Raw genomic sequence first — 11723 nt, forward strand, 5'->3', positions numbered from 1 at the left:
TAGAGGAGTAAAAATCGGCCAAACTCTCACATACCTGATCCCATAAACAGTTAGAGGGTAAAGATTGTAAGAGTCGGTCCTCAACACCGACCAACTCCCCTAAATATACTCAACCACCCCACCAGCTGAGTATACCTCCCCCCCCCGGCCGGAATTTAACCAGAGATCTCTTTTGCAATCCCGTCGGGCCTTCACGCCGGCTCTATGCGACCGCCACACCCAAGGTTTTGTCAATATACGATCTCTCCTCTTAACAAAGCAAAGCTTTAAAGATAGTAGTGCATATCAGCATTAGGCCAAAAACGTTTCGCTCTCGCTCGGGTCGTCCCCCACGGGCGATAACCGGGTGAACCCTGAGACACCGCGCCCCCAAGCCCCCAACCGGGCGAACCCTGAACCGGGGAAAGGGCGCGCGGTGCTAGCGCCGACGGGCCTTTCCTTAGCCTCTCATTTTTGGCTCTGTGCGGGGCAGTAGCGGATGGGGGCGGTGCTTCACAGGGCTCCTCGAGCTCAGTCTGGAGCCGGCGGTGAGGCTTGACAATGGAGGCTGAAGGCGGACTAGTAGGCTAGCGCAGCGTGCGGTGGAGGGTAGCGGCTGAGGGCGGCTACTGCTGGCTATGCGGCCGAGATTGGGGTCAGGTGGGCCCCAATCTAGGCCAAACGGGCCTCATCCTGGGACAAGAGGGCCTAGGTAGGCCAAGGCCGGTGGGCTCCCTCTAGGGTGCACCGCAGCTAGTACCAGATCTGGGCCAGGTGGGCCCAAATCCGATGGCCCTTGGTTGTACGGCCGTGCGGTTCCTCTTCCGGGAGGGTTGAGGTGATGCTCTTGTTGCGTGCAGTGGTGACTTCTTGGATGCCGACAAAGTTATCGGCTTAACCAGAGGCATGGTGGAGTCAGTTTTGGCGCAGCTATGTCCCCGGGAGTGGCGGTGAGGGTGCTTATTGTTGGATATGGTGCCCTAGAGATAATAATAAAGAGTATTTATTATTATATATCAATATTCATAATAAGTTTTATGCCATGCTATAATTGTATCAATCGGAAACATTGGTACATGTGTGGTATGTAAACAAACCAGGGTTTCTAGCAAGCTTTATGCGAACTAGCTCATTGTGGTCAATATATGATCGATGTTTCCCGATAATGGCCATGTAAGTCAATTGGCAATGGCATCATATCATTGGGTAAATGATATGATGAACATTCCCAACATATGAATTGCAATGTGATCCAGTCACAAAGTTCAGCGTTGCGATACTAACAAAAATGTTGTAACATAATCCTTAGACCGTGAGGCCATATCTAATCACTGTCACTGGCAGCTGCTTAGAAATCCTCAATCACCACACCATAACAGGATGGTCATAAAGGTGCTGCTCAGGTTTTCCAAAGGGATGTGTTGAGGCATATGTGTCAATAGCGGGATATGTTCATCCGCGTGACGGAAGATATTCTAGGACCACTAGGTGAGATTACACTCAAGTTGCAAAACATGACTAGGTCATGAGGATGGAATCATACATGAAAAAGTTGAATAGCCTTGTCGGTAACGAGATCGAACTAGGTATGATGATACCGATAATCACATCTTTAACAAGTCGTGTATCTAAGTAACAAAGGGAATAGAACTTGACAATTGCGGTTCAATGACTTTATATTCATAGAGCACACATGGATCATTATGGTTCTCTAGAACCCCCTAGTGATCATTGATCGGAGAGGTATCTCGATCATGTATGTGTCGTTCTCGAACCACATGGAAACACACTTAAGGGTTTAACAAAACTTAAGATTGTTTTGAATTCATTGGAAACACAGGATAATAGAGAAGAGAAAACCAGAAAGGGTTTCGAGAGAATCCGAAGGATGTTCAGAGTGGTTCGAGAGGTGTCTCGGATCATTGGAAATTAAATAATATATATTATATATTAATTAAGATAATTCAATTTTAATTATGTATTTATTTAGTATTAAAGGTGCAGCCCACCTTAATGGGCCCATCCTGGAGGGGAGCCCATTAAGTGTCCGGCCACCCCATGGGCTTATGGGGCGGCTAGGTTTTTTTGGAGGTGGGGCGCATGGGCCCTTGGTGGCCCAGCCGGCCACCCTCCATGGCCCAGCCAGCCCAAACCTAGGGTTTGGGGCACGCCAAACCCTCCTCCCCTATATAAGGTCGAGGCTTTGGGAGGAGGAGGACACACAATTAGGGTTGAGAAAAAGGAGATCCCCTTGGGCGCCTCCTTCCTCTCTCTCTCTCTCTCTCTCTCTCTCTCTCTCTCTCTCTCTCTCTCTCTCTCTCTCTAGTTCTCTGTCCTATACATGGTTCCTCGAAGAGCTCCGCACGGAGGGAGTACTCCACCCGGTACACGGGAGCGCTGACGGGATCCGTATCCAAAAGATCTACTTCCGCACCTCCGCTGGAACGGAAACATGAGCATCGTTGAGCACTATATATGTGTGTGAAACTATGAGATGATGCACTTGTGGCACTTGATGTCGTACCAGGAGGACTTCAACACGACCGTGATGTCTGTGATGAGTATGCCTACATCAACCACATTCTAGCGAAACATCAACCTCTTTTGGTCTACGAGGGTACATCACTGAAACCATCTCTATTACTGCATTACTCCTACGTAGATTTGGGCAACCGGGTTGCGTTAGTTAGAATTTTTTGTTTTCTGCTATGGAACCCTACACTTCTTTGCGGTGGTGTGTGGTCTCGGTCGGGGCCATCTTGCAAGGAGTGAGGTTGCAGCGACATCGTTCATGACATATGGCCAGCTCATGGCGGCTCGATGGTGGCATGGGTAGGTCTGGCACGAAGTTGCAGGTGGATGGTGACGATGGCATAGGCATAGCAGCGCGGTGCCACACTAATGGTGCTTCATCGAGGCCTGGCAACCGGTTGGACCTGATCTAGGCCTAATCGGCCATGATATTGCGTGACGGCGTACACCTCAAGTGGTGGGGGCGGATCCCCTCCCCCTAGTCTGCCGTGTGCTCTAACGGCTACTGGTTATGGTGCTGTCATATCCTATCCAACTCGTGTTGCGGTGTGCTGATCAAGTCATGGGCTTGAGTTCGTGGGGATGCTGGGGCGGAGGCCCTGGAAGGTGGAATGTACAGATGGCTCTACGACGGGCAATGTGGTGGTGGTAGTGGTCTCATTCTTTGGTCATGGGGATTGCGGGGAGCGGACGGTAGGGGATCCTGGTGGGGTCGTCGTTGTGGGTATCCGCCCCGTGGTACAGCTACGGGTAAAAATCCTAGACCTTGCGGTCTCGACGACGGCGACGCAGTGCATCGGTACCCTCTTGGGGGCGTCGTCGTGGAGTTCTGGCTAGACTCGGTTTCGTAACAATGTCCTCAAGTTTGGGTTTTTCTGTTCTTTTTTTTCTTTGATCTGCTTTGTAAAGAGGTTCTCCTCTTCATCTTGTATCGGTTCGGCCGTTGCGGCTTTGTTTATAGAGCGGGGTGAAAGTCTACTTCAAGAGAAGTGTCTAAACTGGACAATTTGCAGCACTTGTGCGACCTATCTGCTCCAAACTTACATTCACCTTCAAGCTTGGCACTGAATACTTAGGGTAAGTATGGATCAACATATTATTTTAAAACAGGGACCACGCAATTTGAAATATGCAAGTTAAAGTAAAAAAGAAAAAGAAACAAGGAATAATGAACCTGATAATTGTGTATAGAACTTACCCGCAAAAAAAATTGTGTATAGAACTATAGTATTTTCACTATTAATTGCATCATTGGAGCAGCGTCGATGCATTTACAATGTTAGGCTGTAAATGCAAATAAAGTACCTTTTTGTGCAGAGGTACTCCCAGAGCTCAGTGATAATTTCTTGCACATCTACAACCCTCCAATGCTGCCATTTCTTATTGACAGGGTTCAGTTGACGGAGTATATCCTTTAGTATCATTGGCATGGATGTTGTCCTGCCAACATACACGAAAGCTTGGCACTCAAACTGCCGACGAAGTAAAAGCTTTGAATAGATCTGCTTCGCAAGAGTAGTCTTACCAAGACCTTCCATTCCGACGATAGATACGACCTTTCGCATATCGTCCTTGCCGTCAGTCAGATGCTGGATAAGCTCGTCTCTTGGTCCGTCGAGAAGGCCATGGCAAGGTTTCTCCTCGACAAGCAGCCGAGAGTTGATGTCGATGTTGATGTTGCTGGTCTGGCTGGTTGCCACGCCAGCAACATCAGGCTCCGTGGTGGGCACTGCCTTGAGAAGATCGTAATACCATGTGAAGCGCTCACGCGCTTCTTTGATCTCAGTCATGAAATTTCTGATATCTTCCATGTCCGATGGAACCAGCATGTTGGTCACCGGCTTCTGATCGATCCAGTCTTCGATCTCCAAGATGAGCTCCCTGACTTGCTTCATACACACCTTGGGCATGGCAAGGTTGTGAAAGAAATCCTCCTTAAGACTTAGCACAGCCTTCTTGAATTCTTGAGCCAGGTCGAAGAACTTATCTGTTGCATTGAAATACTTCATTTCGGCGAGCTTGTCGACGAGGGAGTTCATTGTCTCTGCCGAATAGCACACCATCGGTAGACTCTCCATGATCTAAAATCTCGATCTCTATCTCTCTTGGCCTCTATTTTTCTTCCTGTCGCTAGATCTCTCTAGGTCTCGGGTGTGTATATCTATGGTTGTATGGGGGGCTGCGCGCTATAGTTATTCTTGGATCTATAGCGATTCTCGTGTGGTGACGAAGTCACATGTGCCAGTTGTAGTGGTAGTTGGAAAATTGCAGCGGCGGACTTTTTTTTTTTTTGACTAGCATAACTTTCATGCATACTTTCTAAGATGATCCTCTATATATGATATATTTAAGTGCAGGTACATTACGTTCCTGGATGAAAACTCTCCAATCACTTTTGCTGTATGGGTCATGGTTTATCAAAAATTGCATCTAAGGACTAGCTTACCTGCAAAATTCCTTTTGAAAAGGAAAACACCTGGACGTCTGAATCGATTAATAAATGCAGCCATATTTATTGCATATAAGTGTTTTGATTTTTATAGACACTTTGAGTTCACAATGAATTTAATATGTAAACTATGGTTCTCATTGATGATATAGATTTCACTAAAAAAACCCAAATAACATAGTTTGTGTGCTCCTAAAGTCATGAAATTATATTTCAACAAAGTGTCTAAAGACATAATTTTTATGACACGTGTATTATTGGTCAAATTGATGGTTAAAATTAAACCATCTCAAATAAAAATGCTTAGAATATTGTGATTGGCGACTATTCTCATCTCCTTATGTATGGAGTATATCGATCCTCTCCTGTTGGATGTACATCCTGTACGCTTGATGCAAGTCTTCTCCACATTAGGCTGTAAGAGGGAGAGGCGCGGAGTGGGCAGAAATGGAGGTCATGCGCACCATCGGGAGTGTAATGGGGTCTATCAAGATGCTGGTGGACCTCATAGGGAAAAACAGAGAGCTTGCCGGGGAGGTAGCCGTTGACCTCAAGTCCATGAACAAGGATTTCGAGTTGATACGGACGGTACGCTTACAGAGGAAGCAGATCCAGCTGCAACTGACAGCGGGAATGGAATTGCTGCTGCAGGAGCTGGCTTATGATATCGATGACTTCATACAAGGTCTCTGGGTTCCCGGACCATTTGGCTCTTTCATCCTCTCAGCGATTGGGGCAGATTCTCGTCCTCTACTTATTAAGCGGATCACTGAGCTCAAGGAGAGTATGAAGAAGTTGAAAGATGAGCTGCCAAACAGCTTTGAAGCGATACCAGCCGGCCCGTCGTCCTCCCTTGGATCTGCTATTCCTTATGCTCGAGAGAAGGATCTGGTTGGCATCGAGGGACCCAAAAAGCAGATTGTGGAGCTGCTCTCCCCGCGTATTGAGCCCCATCTTGGGAGATTAAGCGTGATCTCCATCGCGGGATGTAGCGGCTCCGGAAAGACTGCCCTCGCAAGGGCACTCTACGAAGACGATGCTATCACCAAGGATTTCAATTTCAAGTCATGGGTTGTGGCATCTGACCTCAGCTCTGTGGACATTGTAAACAAGATCCGCCATGAAGTTGCTCTCACATCAGCATCTGGAAGTACCACCGAAGCTTTGCATCATTTCCAAAAGGACAAAAGGTATCTCCCTCCACCCCTCTCTCTCGAAAATCTTGTTTATGTTGAATGGTTTTGCCTACATACGTGATTCTGTATAATCTTTAGATGGTCTACATCTTTTTAGTGGCGCCAATGTCCTAAATTCTGTTTGTGTAAAATTCACCTTCGGTTCAGAAAACACTACTACCTCCGCTTTGAAATCTTCAAAATCTAAGTCTTACAGATTTTTACATACTTCATAAGGTTTGACCAAGGTTAATGAGGAAATATCAACATCCAAAATACCAAATAAATACAAGCAGAACCTTTTTTCCCAATGGTTATTGAAAAAATATCAACATCCGAAACCAAATAAATATTGGTAGAACCATTTTTTCCCATGATATCGGTTTAATTGAAGAAAGACAGATTAAATTGCTCGTCGTTACAGCAAGGAAAACAACTACCACGCGTTGGAAGAACCGCGACATGAGAAAATATACAACTCGCTACTCATCCACCAATCTACCTATACATAAAAGAAAACTACATTTTTTCCATGCGAAGCATCAAAATGCTCCGGTTCCACTATCAGCATTAATGGAACAGAGTTTTTTGTTACAGTCCACCCCCAGGGGCAAAAGGAAGGCAAAAGAAACAAAACCATAAAACTAAAAGAGAAGAGAAACTCCACTCAAGTTTAGCCTTGCCACCAAGCAGAGACTAAAAACTCCCAGGGCAAACTACAAATCCAAATCACCACACTACCAGAACACCTAGGTAGGTAATCAGTAGCTATACATGTGGAACATGTGGCCTCCATCTCTCGACAGAGAGCAGACGCTTTTTATTCACTTCTCGTCAATTGCCACTCATTATCATCTTGAGCTTCAGTTCTGAAAGTGTTTGAAGATGATGATCCCCTGTGTGTGACCAGCGCCGTTTCCTGTAGAATTTCATTTCCTCTAATCATCTCAGCTCTATCCTCCTCCTTTTATATGCCTGCCCAGTAGTTCAAAAAAGAACAGGCATAACAGATTATTTTTGCCGGATATTTTATCAGTTTTTTTAAAAAAACATGCTCTGTTTCTTAATTTCCAAATAGGACAACATAAAGCAGCCTTTGCTACCACATGGAAATGAACTTTTCCTACAAGAAGGCTAGCAATCCACTTGAAATATTATGTAAAATTACCAGCTCTATCCATGCTGTACAAGTACACATGTCTGTACATGTTCTGATAGGAAGGTGTATATTCAATATGTCAGGTACTTGGTCTTTGTTGATGACGTGCTGCGAGAGACCCCATTGAAGGACATAAAAAATGCATTCAGTGAAAATGTTATGGACAGCAGAATAATTGTGACCACAAAAGTTCCTTGTGTCGCCAGGGACTACAGCTTCGGCAGTTATGAGTACACAATGCAAGGTCTGGACAAAGAAAATTCAAGAAAACTTTTCCGGGTAAAGTTCCGGGGAATGGCTGGCTACACAGAAGAAGATAAGCATCGGTTGGGCAACAATGATGTAGATATCATCATTAATAAATGTGATGGTTTACCAATAGCGCTGATCAGCACAGCTGAATGTTTGCGTAGAAAAGGACTAAATCCAGAAAGCAGAGATTTTAAACAAGTGAGCCAAGATCTTGGTAAAACCCTGGCATATTGTGATATCGCCTTTAAAGAATTCCAACAGCAGAATGGAACTGATACGACATTTGCAGAAATGAGAAGGGCACGTGTGGAGCCCTACGAGAACCTCCTTAATCATGGTGAAAAGGAGTGCTTACTTTATGTAAGCATATTTCCATGTGGCCATCAAATCAACAGCAAGAACCTGGTCAGGAGATTAATAGCTGAAGGATTGGTTCCAGGAGATCCTGATATAGTGAAAGCTTCAGAATCAGTTGTCGGAGATGTCCGTGAGTGTGTCAGGAAATTGATGGACCAGCATATGGTTGAGCCTGTACCGATTCGCAACTACTCCAATGTTGCCAAGAGGTGCCGAGTTCATAGTATCATGCTGGAGTTTACCATCAAGAAGGCCGTATCCAGAAACTTCGTGAGTCTGATTCACAAGGACCAGCCCCTGCGTAGCACAACTGGCTTAGTGCGTCGACTCAGTGTTCAGTCCAGCCAGCTTGTACAAGGCACCAAACGTCCAAAGGGAATGGATTTGTCTGTTCTCAGGTCCCTAGCAATCTTCAAGAGTAGAATTCTGGATTTCAAGAAATGCAAGCTGGTGAGAGTACTGGACCTCGAAGGTTGCCGCGGACTTACACAGAAGGATCTTGATAACATATGTGTGTTGCTGTTTCTCAAGTATCTGAGCCTCAGAAATACTGGCGTCCTAGAGCTTCCCCAAAATGTGAAGAAGCTCATGTTCTTAGAGACGCTGGATGCCCGGGACACCAGGGATGCTCGAGCCACTCAGGATATAGTGGTGATAAAATTGCCCGTGGAAGTTATCATGCTACCACGGTTTACATACCTGTTTGGAAAATTTGAGCTAATCAATATGCACTCGAATAATGTGGAGAAGCTCATAAAGTTTTTTCCCGAAAAGAAAAGTCAACTGCACACTCTTGGTGGAATAGCTGTCCACGAAGAAAAAGGTCTAGAAATTATTCTACTTGCAGTAAAACACGCCACAAATCTGAAAAAAGTTAAGGTGTGGTATAGGAACACTCCAAGCAGCACAAACCCAGAACCCAGGTTATTCAGGCGAGTTATGCAGAGACTGAATCCTCCTAGGTTCTTCAGAAAAAGGAAGCTGTCTACGGCACCAGCAGCAAGCCCCACCAGTAATACACATGATCCAGCTCCTACGACATCTACACTAGTCGTCGGTGGTTCAGCAGTGCTCCCCTCTACAGGGCAATCAGCAGACTGCAGCAGTAATGGACAGGATCCAACTCTGGCGATCCCTACATCATTAGCAAATGGTACACCAGAACCGGTCACTTGTGTGAGCAGACAAAGTAATTTTAAGAATACGAAGAAAATTTTCAGCAAAAGGAAGCCGTCTGCAGACTCCAACAGTAATGCACAAGATCCAGCTCCTACGACTTCTACACCAATCGACAGTGCTACACCACGGCTTCCCTCTGCAGGGCTATCAGCAGACTCCAGCAGTAATACACATGATCCATCTCCTGCGACTTCTACAGCATTAGCAAGTGATACACAAGAACTTATCCAGTGTGTTAGCAGACTGACTGAGAATCTTAAAGAACATCCGATGACTCTTGAGTCACTTTCCATTGATTTCAATGGTGTCTCTAATACCTTTTTGAATCTTCTCCAAACTAACAGCACTGTCAGTTCCATCAAACTACGTCGAGGACATGGAAGCCTGCCTAGCCCTCTCGAGTTAGGACAGGTATGTAATCTCAAGAAATTGCACCTCTTCTCAACTGGTCTCGAGAGCGCTGAACTGGGAGCCCTGCAGCACTTAAAATGCCTGCAATATCTTAAGCTAGCAGAGGATGGCCATGGGTTGTGGGACAGCGTCTTCCACGTGCAAGTTGGTGGATTCATAAGCCTTATTTGGCTGTGCTTCGAGGCCACAAACTCAAAGCCTCCGCCTCTGAAGATCGATGAAGGAGTCAGGACCCCTCTTGCCTCTCTTCTACTGCTTTGTAAGGAAAGCGAAGATCTTCAAACAGAAACTCCGGTTCCAATAAGTCCTCAAAGGGAAACCAAAGATCCTCAAACAAAAACTCCAGTCCCATTAAGTCCTCAAAGGGAAATCAAAGGAGGACTTCAAGTGGAGGGCATATCACATCTGCCAAAGCTCAACGAGGTGATACTCCACCCTTCTGCTACCGATGTAGTAGTGAAGGCATGGAAAGAAGAAGCAAAGAAACACATAAACATGCCGTATGTGGAGAAGCAGCAGGTATGACTGTTTCTGAAGTTCTCTACAATTTGGTGGTGTGAGTGACTACCCATGGGTGTACGTGGGAGCCTCCTTCCTTAATTTTTCTACTATATTCGGGCTGGACTGATCCATCAGTCCGCGTTTCAATTACTTTCCAACATTTGCATAAAACATTTGCGAGGCTGCCTATGTATGTCGAGCAGCAAACTGTAATCCCGAATCAGGGCAATCGTGTGTATGCATTACACGATTTTACTACCATTACTACTTTATTTGTATTGTACGCGCGCCCTGTACGCGAATGAATATGACTACTACTATCCAGAGTGCAAACATATACTTGTCCTGCGTGTTTTCAGTACATTGCAATGAAGTTGTACACTTATTACTATTCTGTTTTAAGTACATTTCTTAGGTTGATACGCATCCATATCTTCTACCAGTAGTGATGCTGGTACAAGTTGGGGAAGAGAAACTGAAGCAATCCACCGAATAAGGGATGTTGGCACTTACAGTTTTTTTCACTCGTTTTTCAGACTGAGAACGACCTGCGATGGGTATCTTGAGCTCCTCCGCTGTGGGGTTGTCCTCGAACTCCTGGCCTGACGACCTGCCCGGCGGGCCGCACGCCCACAGCTTGCCGGTGGCCTGGCCAATACCATTGAAGGTTGCACGTGCACTTGTATAACTTGTACAAGTTGTAAAACAACTCTACCTCGATCTGCATTTCTTGAACCAATCACCAATTCAGCTATCCCATCTTCCAGCAGTTCAGCAGACACTGTCCGATCTTTTCAGGACTACTCTGTTCTCTCGCCATCTTCGTGCCTGATGGGCGCGCGACGGCCAGCTTCCGCCCACACCTTCTTCCCCGTCGCCGTGAGGAACTCCGTGCGTCCGGCAACGGCCCCTCCTCGATCATCAGCGCTGCCTCCCGCCAAAAAGCCAACTATCAACAATGCATACGTGACCCGGCTAAGTGGCTCCTCCTCAACAATGATGCCGGCAGCTCCGTACCACGCGGCCGTGCCGCATTCCAATCCTTATTGCTCTACGATACGCTCCGGCGGCCGCGCGTCGAGATAAATAACGAGATATGAACGAGGGCGGCGGCGCCACGGCCTCCTCCTGCTCCGATATGTCCTGGCCCTCCGAATGCTCGCTGGGATTCCGGGTGTGGCTTCAGGGAAGGAATTACGGCGGCGGCGGATTCCGGCGGGTGTTGTTTGGGATTTGGGGATCGGCCAACGAAGACGATGAGCGGCCAAGGCCCAGTAGACCACGCCTGCCTGACCGACCAACGGAAGGCCCAGTCAAGGCAGCGACCTTCCCCGGGAGTAATTAAGTAACATATTCCAGGTTTCAGTTTCTGCATGGCGTGACAAATGACAATCCTACACTCATTTCTCTTCCACGAAGCTCTTTAGATTAGTCGTAGTAACACTCGCGAGCCTCTGTAACTCTATAAGAGGAGGTACTGGCAAGTACCCGTACGCGGTCTACCACACATTGTCAGCCGGATCTATTATTAAAAGACTACAATTAATAATTAATGGAGATACGAGACGTTTTAGTTGTGGTGGCGATGGCTATGCTCTTTGCAACCGTCGACCAGCGAGCGATCACATCAAAGTCAGCGCGGAGCCGCGGAGGACCTGGCTTTAGAGCAGGCAATGGTTTTGCCACTGACCGCGATCTCGTCCACGAGGCAAGCTTCCAAGTGCCAACT

General features: G+C 46.5%; 1 protein-coding gene across 1 annotated transcript; it reads left to right on the forward strand.

The window, feature by feature from the left end:
* Positions 1-5353: 5353 nt before the first annotated feature.
* Positions 5354-10609, forward strand: LOC124701797 (disease resistance protein RGA4-like). The gene is made up of 3 exons (XM_047233896.1): positions 5354-6150; positions 7378-10012; positions 10531-10609. Exons 1-3 carry the CDS (start codon positions 5408-5410, stop codon positions 10558-10560), a joined length of 3408 nt encoding a protein of 1135 aa, XP_047089852.1. The 5' UTR covers positions 5354-5407; the 3' UTR covers positions 10561-10609.
* The last annotated feature ends 1114 nt before the right edge of the window (positions 10610-11723 follow it).

The sequence above is a fragment of the Lolium rigidum genome, chromosome 1 (genome assembly GCF_022539505.1).
Source record: "Lolium rigidum isolate FL_2022 chromosome 1, APGP_CSIRO_Lrig_0.1, whole genome shotgun sequence".
NCBI classification, from domain to species: Eukaryota; Viridiplantae; Streptophyta; class Magnoliopsida; order Poales; family Poaceae; genus Lolium; species Lolium rigidum.